Genomic DNA, 13682 nt, shown 5'->3' with positions numbered 1-13682 from the left:
AGCTTTCCAGTAATCACATCAGAGCCCGCTCGCCCCCTCCTTGCCGACCTGGCTCCGGTTGCCTGAAGAACCGCTGACGGCGGGAGCTCGCGGGCTGCCTGGGCGGGGAGGGGGCTGGCAAGGGCTCCCAAGTCCCACCCCCCCGCACCCCACCCCCATCCCCTTCCCGCCTGGCGCCCGCGGGGCCGGCTCCCCGTGGCTCTGTCCGCGGTGGCAGCCGCTGGCCTAGGAAGGAGCTCGCTGGGAGGCTGGGAGGGAGGGCTCGGGGTCCCAGAGCTCATCCCCGGGCGCGAGGCCGGGCCGGGCCGGGCCGGGCTGCGGCTGCTGCAGCGCCTGCGGGCTCCGCATTGACACCACCCGCTCGGGGCGGGGGCGGGGGCGGGCTCCCAGCGCGGGGGAGGGTGCCCCGCACACCTCGGGCCCGCATTCAGGTGAGTGGAGCGCAGCAAGGGCGCGAGGGGTCCCGGGAGCGGGTCGGGCCAGGAGGCGGGCTCGTGGAGACGCCCCCACCCCCCGCACTAGCTCGGGTGACCTGGAGCGTGCGGGGGGAGTGGGCGGGGCGTGGGAGTGGGAGCGGGGATGGGGGATGGGGCTTCAAGGGAAAGGGTCCGGGGTCCGAGGAGCTGAGAGGAGCGAGGACAGTTGGCAGGAGCCGCTGGAGATGGCGGAGACGGTGGGGTAGAATTCCGGCTCTGCTAGGGGGCTACCTAGGTGACCTTGGGCCAGTCATTTTCCATTTTCGGCCTCAGGCTGCAAAATGAAGGGATCAGACTGGCTTCGCCCTTTTGTCCCTTCTCCTGGAAAAGCAATTCTATTTTATGATCTTGCATTGCTTGCCGCTTGGGGAGGGGGTGGGGAGGAGCGAAGCCCAGTTCCGAGTCTCAGTACCCAGGCTGCTTAGGGTAGGGATGCCCTAGGATACGCTCAGTCCTTTCCGAGAGAGCCGCGGATGCACCAGCCTCCCCAGCCCATTTCACCGGAAAGCTGACTGAGTTCTGGCGGCGAAAGAACTTTGTTCTCATTGCCGGTATGTCTGGTGGGAGGGAGCTCCTCCTCCGCCCTGGACCAGCCCCAGATCCCTCCCCAGCTCCTGCCTTCCCCACCAAACCCAAACTGCTCCCTGGGTGCCCGGATGCCCAGGCAGGTGGATGGCTGCAAGCCGGCAGCGGGGGCCCAAGGTGCGTGTCCCGCTCCGCATCTGTGTGGGCGGGGCTGGGCAACACCTAGCTCGCTCTGGGGCAGACCGTGGGGGGGGCCTAGGATTTCACAGCCGGGCTCTGTGTGCTTAGGGAGTCACCTGGGCAGGCCCCTCTTCTCCGGATGCTGGAGGCACCGGACTTCGGAGAGCGCCGAGGGAAAGAGGCTGTATCTGTTAGGGCTGAAGCCGCGGACCTCTCCCCAGGATGGCTGGCCCCTTCTCTAGCCGACAGGCTCTCCTGCAAAGGATGCTGGGTTGGGGAGGCTCCCAGAGCTGCTGAGAACTGCAAAGATTTTCTGGGTAAGCTACTGGCTTTTATCAGTGCCTTTTCCCTTTTTCCTCCTCCTCCCCCAACCCCTACCTCCACCCCGGCTCTCTCCAGCCACCCCGGGTCCGAGGGCATTGGGAAGAGTTAAGATAAGTCTGCTTTGGCTCACAAATGCGTTAGGCCTCCAGCCCAGGGATTCTTAACCTTTCCCTCCTCTGGCACTGTGATACAGCCTAGGGACTCCTCGGGATGTTTTAAAACGCACAAAATAAAATACAAGGGGTGAGAAAGAAACCAGTGATGCTGAAATAAAGTTATCAAAATACTTTTACAAATTTACTGATCCACTGAAATCTGTCTATTGATCCCTTGGGAGTCCATGGAGCTGGGATTAAGGACACCCCCCCTCCAAGATATCATCTCTGTTCTCTGCCACCCCTTCTCCCCATAGCTAGGACCCCAGCTTGGGGCTCCCTAAGGGTATGGACTTTTTGATCTCTTTTACTCTCTAAAATTTACCTCCCCCACAAATGAACCAGAGTTCTGCAGTTCGTTTTCAGGTAATTCCTCCCCTGCCCCATACTGATAGACACACACACACAAACACACACACACACACACACACACACACACACACACACACCAAATAACTTCAATTTCTCTTCCCCCATCCACACTCATAATCATAAACCCACATACACACCCCACTTCTCCAATCCCCATTCCTCCTGTAGGATTAACTTTCATCTTGGCTTCAATTGCTGGGCTAGAAAAATGCATCTTTTCTTTGTCCAGAATCTCTGAATCCCTCCTAATCCACCACATGGAAACATTATAGGATTAAGGTGCCTGGTTAGGCAGAAGGCGGAGCTCTGGTGGAACCGGAGGGAGGCTCTCCCAGGGAAGGGCCGAGAGGACTCTGACAGCCACAGAGCCTGTGGAGGCAGAGCAGGGGACAGGGTGAAGGTGAGGACTGCCGCTGACGTCATTGATCCTTCACCTACCTGCGGCTGCAGGACCCCACCCCGGGGTGGGGTGCCTGAATCAGAAGCCTGCTTCCACTTCTGGCCACAGGTAGGTGAGCTGCTGCTCGAGGGAAGGACACAGCTGAGAGTATACAGAGATCAAGGGTATCCAGACTGGACCAAGAGGCTATAAATTAGGGAAATGGAGGAGAAAGATCGGGGTCCTCAGAGGAATGGACAGCTCCCTTCCTCCTGCTCCTTCCACTACAGTGGAGAGAGGGCTGGAGTTGGGGTAAGAGGAAATAGGTTCCTATCCTTTCTGCTACTTAATGTTTGCATGATCCTGGTCAAATTGCTTTCTTTCTTGGATCCTTACCGCCTCTTCTGTGGAATGAGGGAGCTGGACTACATGACTTCCAAAGTCTGTGATCCTAAGACATAGAGCCCCAGCACATAGTGCTAAAAGGCTTCCAGACAAAGACAATCACTTCCACTTTTAGCCACCATCCCTTTCCAACAGCCTAAGGGCTAGTTAAGATGAAAGCAAGTATTCCAACTTCCAATCAACAATTCCTACTCTGCCTTCTCCCCTCCCCTCTCCCCCTACCGCCTTAAAAATAATTCAAAAGAAACCAGAACAAGAGGATCAGGAATGGACCAAAACATGTAGAAATACAGATTAGGGAAACTAAGGCCATAATGAGAGTGTAGCCAGTGGGATCATCACTACCTGGGAAGAGAGAGGCTAATACTGAGGTTGGGTGCTTTTCTAAAGCAAAGAGCACTTCAGAATCCTCTGTCAATCATAAAAAACATGGGATTTCCCATTGATATATTGCTTTACTAAAAACAAACAAAAAACTCTTTTACAACTAAGATAGTGGAATTTAGAGCTGGGAGAGGGGGGTATCTTAGAGATCATTTAATGAAAAATCATTTTATGGATCAGGAAACAGACCTAGAGAGGAAGAGCTATTATTTTTCCCTAAGTTATATAGGTAAGTAAAAGGAAAGAGCAGGATTTGAACTCACTTCTGGTGCTTTTTGCGACCAGACCTCCATGTTTCCTTATTTAATTTGATTCTCAAAATGGTGTCTTAACTATAAAAGACATTCTATATTTTTATGATGATATTAGATAAGATAGGCATTATTAGTCCCATTTGACAGATGGAAAAACTGAGCCCCAAAGGCTTACACCTGGTAAATACTTGAGATAGTACTTGAGACTGGAAGAAGGCTTGAGGGCTCAGTAAAAACTGTTTCAAATGGGAGGTTTAGAAAAAGCCAGGAAAACATTCTCTGGGTCTGCCTTCCCAATTTTTCTCTCTTTCAAAAAGCCAGAACCCTGCTGGCTATTTGATCAATAGAAGAAGCTTTTGCTCTTTATATTGTGAGATAATAGGACCAAAGAGGAACAATAAGTCTTTGGGGAGCAACTTTGTTGCTAAAATTCTGACAGAGTCAGAATCCGGAAGCCTGGGTTCAAATCTCTAGCCTCCTATCTGCTGACTGGGTGATCCTGGTCTCATTTTCTTCCCCAGTTAGATGATGGTTGAATGCAGGTGGTTTTCAAGGTCCCTTTCATCTCTAATGATCAATAAATGGGGGGGGAGTGGTTGAGTGGATGGGCAGGAAAGAGAAAATCCCAGCTAGAATAGGGTTAAATTGGCTGCAGTGACTGGAGATGGGGCTTCCAGCCCATCGGCAGTGCAGGGCTCAGTTAGCCAAGTCTGAGCATCTCTGAGGATACTGAGCACAGGGAAAGCATCCAGTATGGATGCAAGGTGAACCAGGGGGTTCTAGGGCCAGTGCTCAGGTAAAGAGCCATGCTTATTCCTTCAGCCCAGGGGCACTGGGTATCAGGGAGGCTGACATGTCCCTTAGACTGATGAGCTGCCCCCTTCCCCTCTCTGCTCCATGAGCAGGGAGAGCCTGCAGCTTCCCCCATCCCCTGCACACACACACACACACACACACACACACACACACACACCCCTGGGCAGCCTGGACTTGGGCACTGCAGGGAAGGCAATGTGCCAGGCACAAGAGAAGCCTCAGAGAAGGGGTGGGGAAGGGGGTAATGTGATAGGAGCACAGGACTTGGTCCCCAGTACAGTGGCCCCAGGGCTGCCAATGACAGCAGTCATTGGTGGGAAACTAAGGGTCCTATTTCTCCTCCTCCTCCCCAAACACAAATATCCTTCACCAGAGTGACCTAGGAGACAGCTTCCAAGCTGGGAACATACCATCTCTCATTTCTTCTTTCTCTCTCCTCCTCCATTCCCACTCAGAACATTTATATGCCCTAGTTTTCAGGTAAAAAGCTCAGTGGGGTCAACCCAAGTATTTCCCATCAGCAGATTCCTGATCTGCAAAGCCTGTTTCTATGTTTCTGTGATATTTAGGGACTAAGACATAATCTGGAAATACTCTGGGCACTGTCCCTCTCAAAAGTCCTCTCTGAGTGAGGGCAGTCTGTCCCCAAATAATAAAGAGGATGAATTCAATTCCTGTCCTCTACACCTGTGTGTCCTGAAAAGTGAGTTTCCTTCTCTATGCCTCAGTTTCTGCAGCTGTAAAATTATGAAGTTATACTAGATGATCTTTGAAGTCCCTTCCAGCTTTAAATCATCTGGTCCTGGGTGGGAAAGGAGACCTTGTTAGTATTATTGAGTGCTTGTAACAGGGAGCCGGGGACCCTCACTCAGATGGAAGATGCTGACATTCTAGCTGACAGAGATCCTGGTTTGAGAGTCATTGCTGAGACTGCTGGGAAGTAGGGGATAGGACTGAGGGGCTGGCTCTTTAGCCCTGGGAAGCCACAGAATCTGAGGGCAGAGGAGGTACAGGCTGTAAATCTGGAATAAGATCCTTCACATATACATATTTATCTATCTATATATCTTTAAAGCTATCTAGTGCTTTCCTAAGCACTTATTTGCCCAAGGACTTGGTGCCTACCACATACAAGGTACTGTGCTAGGCAGTGGGACTACAAAGACAAAAGGGAAACAGGGCCTGCTGTCAAGGAACTTAACATTCTATGGAATAATCGACTAAACTTACAATCCTTTGAAACACTGTGATTCCTATTTGATGGATGAGAAAACTGAGAATAAGAAGATAAGCGATTTCTCCAGAATTACAGAACCAGATAATGTCAGAGCTGAGTCTTTTTTGTTCAGTCCTTTATTAGTCATGTGCAATTCTTCTCTTGGCAAAAATACTGGAATGGTTTGACATTTCCTTCTGAGACTACACACTGGTTTTTAAAAAGGTTTTAAATTTTTTCAGGCATTTTTTTCTCCTTTCGTCTCATCCCTACTTGGAAAAAAAATGACCTTGTAACACATATCAAGCAAAATAATTTCCCCTTGATCATGTCCACACATGTGACATATTCTACATATGAATCTGTCCCTTCTCTGTCAGGAAGATGCTTCCTCATTGTCTTCCTTACTTATAGTTGACAGGAGTTTTTAAGACTTTAAAAATTGTTCATTTATACAATCAAGTAACTCATTTCATAGATGAGGAAATAGACCACCACCAAGTTCAAGTGGTTTATCCAAAGCCATGCTACCAAAAGGTCAAAGTTGGAATGGGCATATGAATAACCCGACTTCCAGGTCAGTACCCTTTCTGTTATGGTCAGACTGGAGGAGACTGAAGGGGGAAAAGGAAGGTGTGGAGTCTGAAAATCTGCTTTTGAACCTTGGTTGCTGTATGATTCTAAGCAAGACAATTAACCTCAGTTTCCTCATCTGTGAAAAGGATAAGTTGTGCACTACCTCAGAGAATGAATTTTGTTGCTACGTAAATGAATCAGTTTGATTCATGAAGAAGTAATTAAGCTTCTTCTCCCCTGTGAGGCTTATTGGGAACTTATTGAGAGGTAAAAGACTATAAAAGAAACTGCCTACCTTCAGGGATCTGACATTCTACTGCATCTCCATTTCTCTTCACCTCCACATTTTCTTTCCTATTACAGGTTTGTCAAGGGAAAAGTGAAGGCAGAGGAAGGCAAGCCCTGGAGAGCTGGCATTGACCATGGCCCCCTATGCTCCCATTTCCCACTGGAGCCTCCTCCTTACAGCGATACTCCTCACTTGCATAGTGCAGGCTGGGCAGCTTCCTGGACAGCCAGAAAGCTCAAGACAAAGCCTTGACAAACACCCTACTCAGGAATCTCAGCGGGACTACGGGGAATCCCCTGGAACCAGGACCCAGAACCATAACTCTCAGGACCAATCCTGGTTAAATCATGGAGATAGAAGTGAGCTTGGCTTAGACCTAAGAGACTGGCTCAGACCCACTCTGCCTCCTTGGCTCAGGGTTCCTGTGGGGCCAGGAGAAACTGAGAGGCCCAGAAAGTCTCCAAATAGCCCCATTCTGCCCCTACCCACCTCTCCTCCTCTGAGCCTGGCAGCCAGTCTGGAGACCCCTTCTGCTCAGGATAGTGTCACTGGAGCTGTGTGGATGGACTCTCCTCCTAGGCAAGAAGGATACAGTTTGGTAGATAACTTAGTCACAGGAGATGAAGGGGAAAGGGATGTGGGGGTCAAATTATGGGTTTCAAAAGAACCCATTTTCAAAGACACGAGGGGTCCTCTGAAAACAGAGCAGCCTCCAGGACAAATGGCTCCAATCTCCCTTGCAGCTTCGTCCCCTGAGGAGTCTCCAGCTTCTCATCTCTTCCCCACCCTTGCTCTAGATCACAAAACACAAAGACCCCATCCAAAGGGTCTTCAGGAGAAGATAGAGGTCTTGTCTAAAGGTATGACAGGCCCTACTCCCAAAGAGATTCCTAGGGAGGACTTCGACTGGAAGGTAGTCAGCAGGGATGATGATCTTAGTCTTCAAGGGCCATTGACTGGCCAAGCCCCATCTCTTTCATGGGTGCCTTCCGTGACAACTGATCATGAGCACCAGCCACTAAGTAACAGTCCTGTGATTCCAGAGGTAGGAGGAGAGCTGATTATGCAGACAGACTTTGTCACTCTCAGGACCATGAACAGTTATGTCCCCTTCCCAAAAGACCATGCCCTAAGCCCCACGGTGGGTGCTGGAGAGGAAATGACAGAGAAAGTACAAAGTTGGAGTGAGGTCACCCCTGGAGAAAGAAAGCAGGACACCCCCAAACCAGGGGTAGGAAGGAGCTGGAGCGAAGAATCCCAGGCCCCCCAGCTTATCACTCAGAAGAGTTTTGTGTCTTCTGTCCTAAGACCTGATCGGACATCCTCTGCTACAGCTGCTTCTTCTCAGGGTTCCAGGTCTCTGCCCATCTGGATTTCAGAAAATCACCTTCCCTCAGTTCTGGCCGAAGAGCCTGACCTCAGGACTGGAAGCTGGAGTGCCCATTTTGCCCATCAAATCAGCACCCAAAAAGCTCCACTCAGCCCCCAGACTGAAGACTCTGACATCGAGGGGTCCACTCCCTCCACTACACTTCTTCCCAGCTCCAAGTCACCATCACCTTCCCCTGCCTTCAACACTACAGCTCCACTGTCTCCTGGGCAACAGCCTGGGCCAGGTAGGTACAAGGGGAATTTCTAGGGACTGGTCCCACCAAGTTGGCTCCTTCTCACATAGTTCCTAAATGCTTACATGCTTTCCGTTCTCCATCCTAGACCCTACTGGTTCCTCAGGGCAAGGAAGGAACCGCCTCAGGAAATAAAGGCCCAGAGTGTGTCCTCTCAACACTAGAAGCCCTATTTAGGCCTGGCCTTCATGCTAGTTCCTGCAGCCCTGGGTATGCCCTCTTTAGGAAGAATGGACTTAAGATTGTGCTTTGTCTCCTAAAAAGCAGAATTCCAAGAATCTTGAGAGCTCCCTAATTGTCATATGAGCATAGACAAGCTATTTAACCTCAAAGTACCTCAGTTTTCTTATCTGTAGAATGTGAAGAATAATGTTGTGAAAATATAAAGTAGCGTAAAAGACTGCTTTCAGCATCAGGGAGCCTCAATTCAAATCCCAACTTGCTTTCTACCTCCAGGACTGTGAGCCAGTCACTTAAACACTCTGAACCACAGTTTTCTCAATTATAAAAGTGATGGTGTTAGACTAAGTGATCTCCAAGATCCCTTTGAGTTCTAAATCCTATGATGGGACCAAATGAGAAGATGAAATCAAAAGGTCCTTGAAAATTGTGAATTGTTATGCATATTATATAAGTAGAGCAATAATGTGATTATTGAAGAGAGTACTGGATTTTGGGTCGGTAAGATTTGTAATCAAATTCTTCCTCTAAAAAACTACATGAACATGGAAAAGAGTTACTTACTCTCTCTGTTTCAGGCAATTTTTTAATAGCTTTTTATTTTTCCAAATACATACAAAGTATGTTTTCAATATTTACCTTTGCAAAACCTCGTGTCACAAATTTTTTTTTCTCTCTTTCTCTTCCCCCCCCATTGACAGTGAGCAATCCAATATAGGTTAAACATGTACAGTTCTCAACATATTACCACATTCATCGTGCTGCACAAGAAAAATGAGATAAAAAAAGAGGGAAAAAAACAAGCAAACAAACAATAACAATCAAAACAGGTGAAAATAGCATATTTTGATCCACATTCAGTCAACATAGTTCTCTCTACATGCAGATGACTCCTTCTATCCTAAGTCTATTGAAATTGCCTTGAATCACTTCATCTTTGAGAAAGGCCAAGTCCATCACAGTTGGTCATCACATAATCTACAATGTTCTCTTGATTCTACTCACTTCACTTAGTATCAGTTCATGCAAGTCTTTCCAGGTTTTTTTGGAATCAGTCGGGCAGTTTAAAAATAAATAATTTATTTTTCAAAATACATGCAAATGATAAATGTGGAAATATGTTGAAAAGAATTTCACATGTTTAATCTATATTGGATTACTTGTTGACTAGGGGAGGAAGTGGGGGTAAAGGGAGGGAGAAAAATTTGGAATACGATTTTTCAAGGATGAATGTTCGAAAACTATCTCTGCATCTATTTATTTTTATACTTTTTATTTTTAAAATACATGCAGAGATAGGTTTCAACATTCATCTTTGCAAAACATATTTTCTCACTCCCTCCTGCTTTTCTCCTCCCCTAGACAGCAAATAATCCAATCTAGGTTAAATGTGCAATTCTTCTCAACATATTTCCACATTTATCATGCTGCATAAGAAAAATCAGATCAAAAGGGGGAAAACAAGCAAGCAAGTAAACAACAAGAACAACAAATACTATATTGTGATCCACATTCAGTTCCCATAGTCCACTGGCTGGATGCAGATGGCTCTATCCATCGCAAATCTATTGGAATTGCAGACAATGCTTTTAAGACTCAAGTTTTAGACATCAGGAAGTTGTGTTGGACTGAGTTATCATACTGGGAGCTCCCCTCCTCTATGGTATTATTGTTTTTTTCAGAGACAGTACTCTTGGAAGAAACTGAACTAATTTCCCCTCAGAGAGTAAGAGGAGCTGTGGAATCTCCAAATTCCCTTAATTCCACCATTCCAAGCACCCCTGTAACTGGGAAGATGCCCAATGCCACAAAGAGCCTCCCAGCAGCCGGTCTACCAGGTGAGGGGACTATTTGTGGGGCCTGAATATGGAGGGGAGAGAGAACATTTTTGCCCACCCACCCCCAGAAGATTCCTGATTAAAAATCTGATTTGGAGCCCTGATTTGAAGGTGCCCAGAAAGCACATCTAGCCCCATCGGAATATCTAGGGCCAATTTTCCTAGGACAACAGTTACTTTTTGTCGCAGTTCTCCTGTTTGAAAATGACTACTTTCCCATTTTCCCTTTTCCTGGGCTTTCCAAACAAAACAAACAAACAAAAACTCCCAAAAGGAAGGCCCTTCTAGCTGATTCACGTGTGGCCTTAGGGGTTGGAGAGTTTTCCCAAGCCAGGCAAATTCCTGTCTACCTCTCCCTGTTGCTGCTCTGAGCCGCCTGATTGAGGCCCAAAGAAGTCCTCGCTAGCTGAGGGGAGGGGGAGGGAATAACCATTTGTATGGTACCTACTAAGAGCCCGGCACTGGGCTAAAGCTGAGCAGCTTTCACAATTATTATCTCATTTGATCCTGATGCTTTGAGCCGGGTGCGTTTTATAGGAGGACCCCTTCTCAAATCCCAGGGAAGGCCTGGGGCTTTCGGGGAAGGCGGGGCGCTCATGGATGTCCTTGTTACAGGTGCAGGGGAAAGACCGCCTGTGGAGCGACCTCCTCAGAGCCACCCTCCGGCGCCTCCAGCTTCCTCCGGGCCACCCCTCATCACTTCCCGCAGGGGGCTCATCCGCGTCACCACCCAGAGAGCCCTGGGGCAGCCGAACCCTCCGGAGCCGTCCCCGAGCCCCGCGGCCTCGGAGCCTCCGGCGGATTCCACCTGCGGCCCGAGGGCGTGCGGCCCCCAGGCCAACGGGACGAGCTCCCCCCCACTGCGCTGGGGGCCTCTGCGGCACACCCTGAGCTTCGCCTGGGAGCTCCACGTGTACGGAGCCGGGGCCTTCTTCCTGCTGCTGGCCTTCCTGGCCCTGGCAGGCCTGGTGGCCGCCGCGGTCACGCCGCACGTGCCCGGGCGAGCCCACGCGCTGGTCGCGGCCGCTCTCGTGCTGGCCGCCTCCTCGCTGCGCGCCATCTACTTACTGGCCGACCCCTACGGCTCTCGGGGCCGCTTGGCGGCGCGCACGGGGCTGGTCCTCTACAATCTGCCCTTCCCTCTGCTCGTGACGGCCCTCGGGGCGCTGGCGCTCCTGGGCCTCGGGCAGCTGCTCCCGCCCAGGCTGCGGAGCCTGCGTCTGTTGGGCGCGCTGGGCGCGGTGCACTGGACGCTGCTTCTGGGAGCCGACCTCCTCTCGCCCTGGCTTCGCCCTCCTCTCAACCTGCTGGTGCAGGGCCTGTCGTGCGCCTGGGGCGCCGCGGTGGCGCTGGGCACGCTGCTCCTGTGTCGCCGCTGGCTTCTCGGGGCGGTGGAGGTCGGCCCCGAGGGCCACGGGAGGAGCCGAGCCCCGGGTCCCGGTCCCAGGGTCCTGGCTGTGGGCGGGGCTCTCGGGTTGCTGGCCAGCGGTTTGCAACTGGCGGCCGCGGTGTGGCTGTACCCGCTGGCGGGGACCCCCAGCCGATTCTCCTGGCCCTGGTGGGGCGTACAGTTCTGGCTCCGCCTGGTGGAACTCGCCTGGGCTGCCGCCCTAGCCTTGGTGGCCGGAGTCGCTTCGTGCCGCTGGGGACCGAGGCCCACCGAACACACGTGCTGGGGCAAGCTGCTGCACTACGCGTGCCCCCCACCGGGGAAAAACGAGGTGCCCGAGTACCCCAACAACTGCTACGACTGGACGGGCACAGCCGGGGTCGAGCGCGGCGGCACAGACATCAGCAAGAGCCTCATTCGCAACCCCGCGGAGAGCGGGGGCTGCCGCCCCACCAAGGACAGCAACGAGCTGCGAGCCGGTCAGGTCTTTCCCAGTCCCGCCGGCTCGGCGGCCTCCCTGGCTCGGGCCGGCCGGAGCCCCAAGTACCCCAACAACGTGGGCCCGGGTCGCTCTCGCAGCAGCGTGTGCCTGGATAAAACCGCGGGCTTGTCGCTGAGCGAGCTGGACTTGCGCCCGCCGTCGCCCATCAACCTGAGCCGGAGCATCGACGAGGCGCTGTTTCGGGAACACTTGGTCCGCGACAGCGTGTTCTTGCGCTCCAGCCTGCAGTACCCAGCTGGCCCGGGCCGTCGGGACTCCGCCGCCTCCCTGCAGGCTCTCCCCCAGCCCGGGGTCCCCGTCCTGCGGCAAAGGCGCAGCAGCAACCCCGACTGTTCGGGCCTGACCCCTCAGGACCGCTGCTGTTCCTTGACTGACGTGCGGATCGTCCCCAAGCCTGCTCCCGAGCCTGAAACGGGGGCAGCGTCCGGGAGCTCGCTGGATAGCTTTTCCAAGGGCTCCCTCAAGATCAGCTGGAACCCGTGGCGCCATGGACTGTCATCGGTGGAGAGCCTTCCCCTGGACGAGCTGCCCAGCACGGTGCAGCTGCTGCCCTCCCAGGCCGAGCCAGAGCCTGCGTCCGCCCCGGAAGAGCTCGGGGATTCAGAGCGCGAGGCCCGAAGGAGCTTCCTGGCCCTGAGTAAGCAGGTGGACTCCCGAAGCGCCTCCAGCGAAACCATAGAGCTGTGATCAGGCCGGGAAACTGGCGACTAGAGAGAAAAGGGGAGGCGCTTCCCTTCCCTCTCTCTGTCCCCCAGAGCAGCCCAGGGAGAGAGGGGCGCTTCATCCTCAAAGCCAGGATTATTTTTTTACCTATTTTTTGGAACTCTGATTTTGCCCAGGGATATGGCCTTCACAGAGTGGAGGTAAAATGGGGAAAGAACTCTAGGGAAAGGGCCTTCTGCTGCCCCTCAGCGCGGAGCCAAGGAAGGAAGGATTCCAGGAGCTATAATGGGGGACACGTTCTGCAAGAAGTCCCCTCGAGAGCCACGTCTAAAACTTCCTGCTTTGTGCCAAAAAAAAAAAAAAAAAGACAAAATAAACTTTTAAACCAATCTGCCTGGCCCAGCCTTCCTGTCCCTCCTTAGCCCTCAAGTCCTGCTTTTCCTCCTATAGGATCTCTATCCTTCATCTCCTACCATTCTGGGCTGAGCTTTCAGCCACTCAGCCAAATAGCGAGGAGAAATCAAGGCAGGGTAAGCCAGGTACATCTCCAACATATATGATGGCCCACAGCGATGTGTGCGGAACTCAGAAGTCATGGAGTAGAAATTAAAATCTTGATTTTGCTCTTGTCACATAACTCCTCTGGGACTCAAGTTTCCTCATCTGTAAAACGAGGGGGTTTAACTCCATCACCTCTAAGGTCCCTTTTATTTCTAGGTCTAGGACTCAGGAGCTGCACTTGGAAGACTTAAGAAACTCTTGGGAGAGAAACACTAGAGAGCAGTGGATGGAGGTTGGGAATAGGCATTCTTTGGTTACAAAAGTTTCTCCTTGCCCATTAATTTTCAGGGCCCTGCTGTAGCTGAATCCCACATACCCAGTGGACATTCCCTTATCCCATTTTCCCCATCAGAACAATTCCTAAAGCTCACACATTGAAAGTGATGGCAAATTCTCTTCTACCACCCAACCCCAAAATCCTTCTAGTTCTTCCAGTTCCAAAGAGATTAGCCCAAGATTCATAGTCAGAGGATCTAGCCACTATTCCCAACATAGAGAGCTTAGGATCAGCTATTAAACTTAAGAGACACCCAATTTTCCTTTTTATAAAATTAGGTAATATTTTGGCTCAA

At 51.3% G+C, this 13682-nt stretch overlaps 1 protein-coding gene across 3 annotated transcripts; it reads left to right on the top strand.

Annotated features, from left to right (window-relative positions):
* The first annotated feature begins 1289 nt into the window (after positions 1–1289).
* PRRT3 (proline rich transmembrane protein 3) lies at positions 1290–12938 on the top strand. Of its 3 annotated transcripts, none has more exons than XM_051981963.1 (5): positions 1290–1498; positions 2305–2540; positions 6426–7967; positions 9839–9994; positions 10610–12938. In XM_051981963.1, exons 3-5 carry the CDS (start codon positions 6485–6487, stop codon positions 12571–12573), a joined length of 3603 nt encoding a protein of 1200 aa, XP_051837923.1. In that variant the 5' UTR covers positions 1290–1498; positions 2305–2540; positions 6426–6484; the 3' UTR covers positions 12574–12938. The 3 variants fall into 3 exon arrangements, with proteins under 3 accessions (XP_051837923.1, XP_051837915.1, XP_051837931.1); XM_051981955.1 differs by having other exon boundaries at positions 2262–2540; XM_051981971.1 differs by lacking the exon at positions 2305–2540.
* Positions 12939–13682: the final 744 nt, after the last annotated feature.

Source organism: Antechinus flavipes, chromosome 1 (assembly GCF_016432865.1).
Source record: "Antechinus flavipes isolate AdamAnt ecotype Samford, QLD, Australia chromosome 1, AdamAnt_v2, whole genome shotgun sequence".
Classification (NCBI taxonomy): Eukaryota; Metazoa; Chordata; class Mammalia; order Dasyuromorphia; family Dasyuridae; genus Antechinus; species Antechinus flavipes.
The sequence above is the reverse complement of the archived record's forward strand: the minus strand, read 5'-3'. Positions and strand labels throughout refer to the sequence as shown.

What these genes read in the sequence shown, in the direction of transcription:
- PRRT3 (XM_051981971.1), top strand. Translation starts at nt 6,485, where the DNA reads ATGGCCCCCTATGCTCCCATTTCCCACTGGAGCCTCCTCCTTACAGCG. An exon ending in TGGGCAACAGCCTGGGCCAG is followed by an intron (nt 7,968 to 9,838) that starts GTAGGTACAAGG and finishes TGTTTTTTTCAG; the next exon opens with AGACAGTACTCTTGGAAGAA. An exon ending in CCCAGCAGCCGGTCTACCAG is followed by an intron (nt 9,995 to 10,609) that starts GTGAGGGGACTA and finishes TCCTTGTTACAG; the next exon opens with GTGCAGGGGAAAGACCGCCT.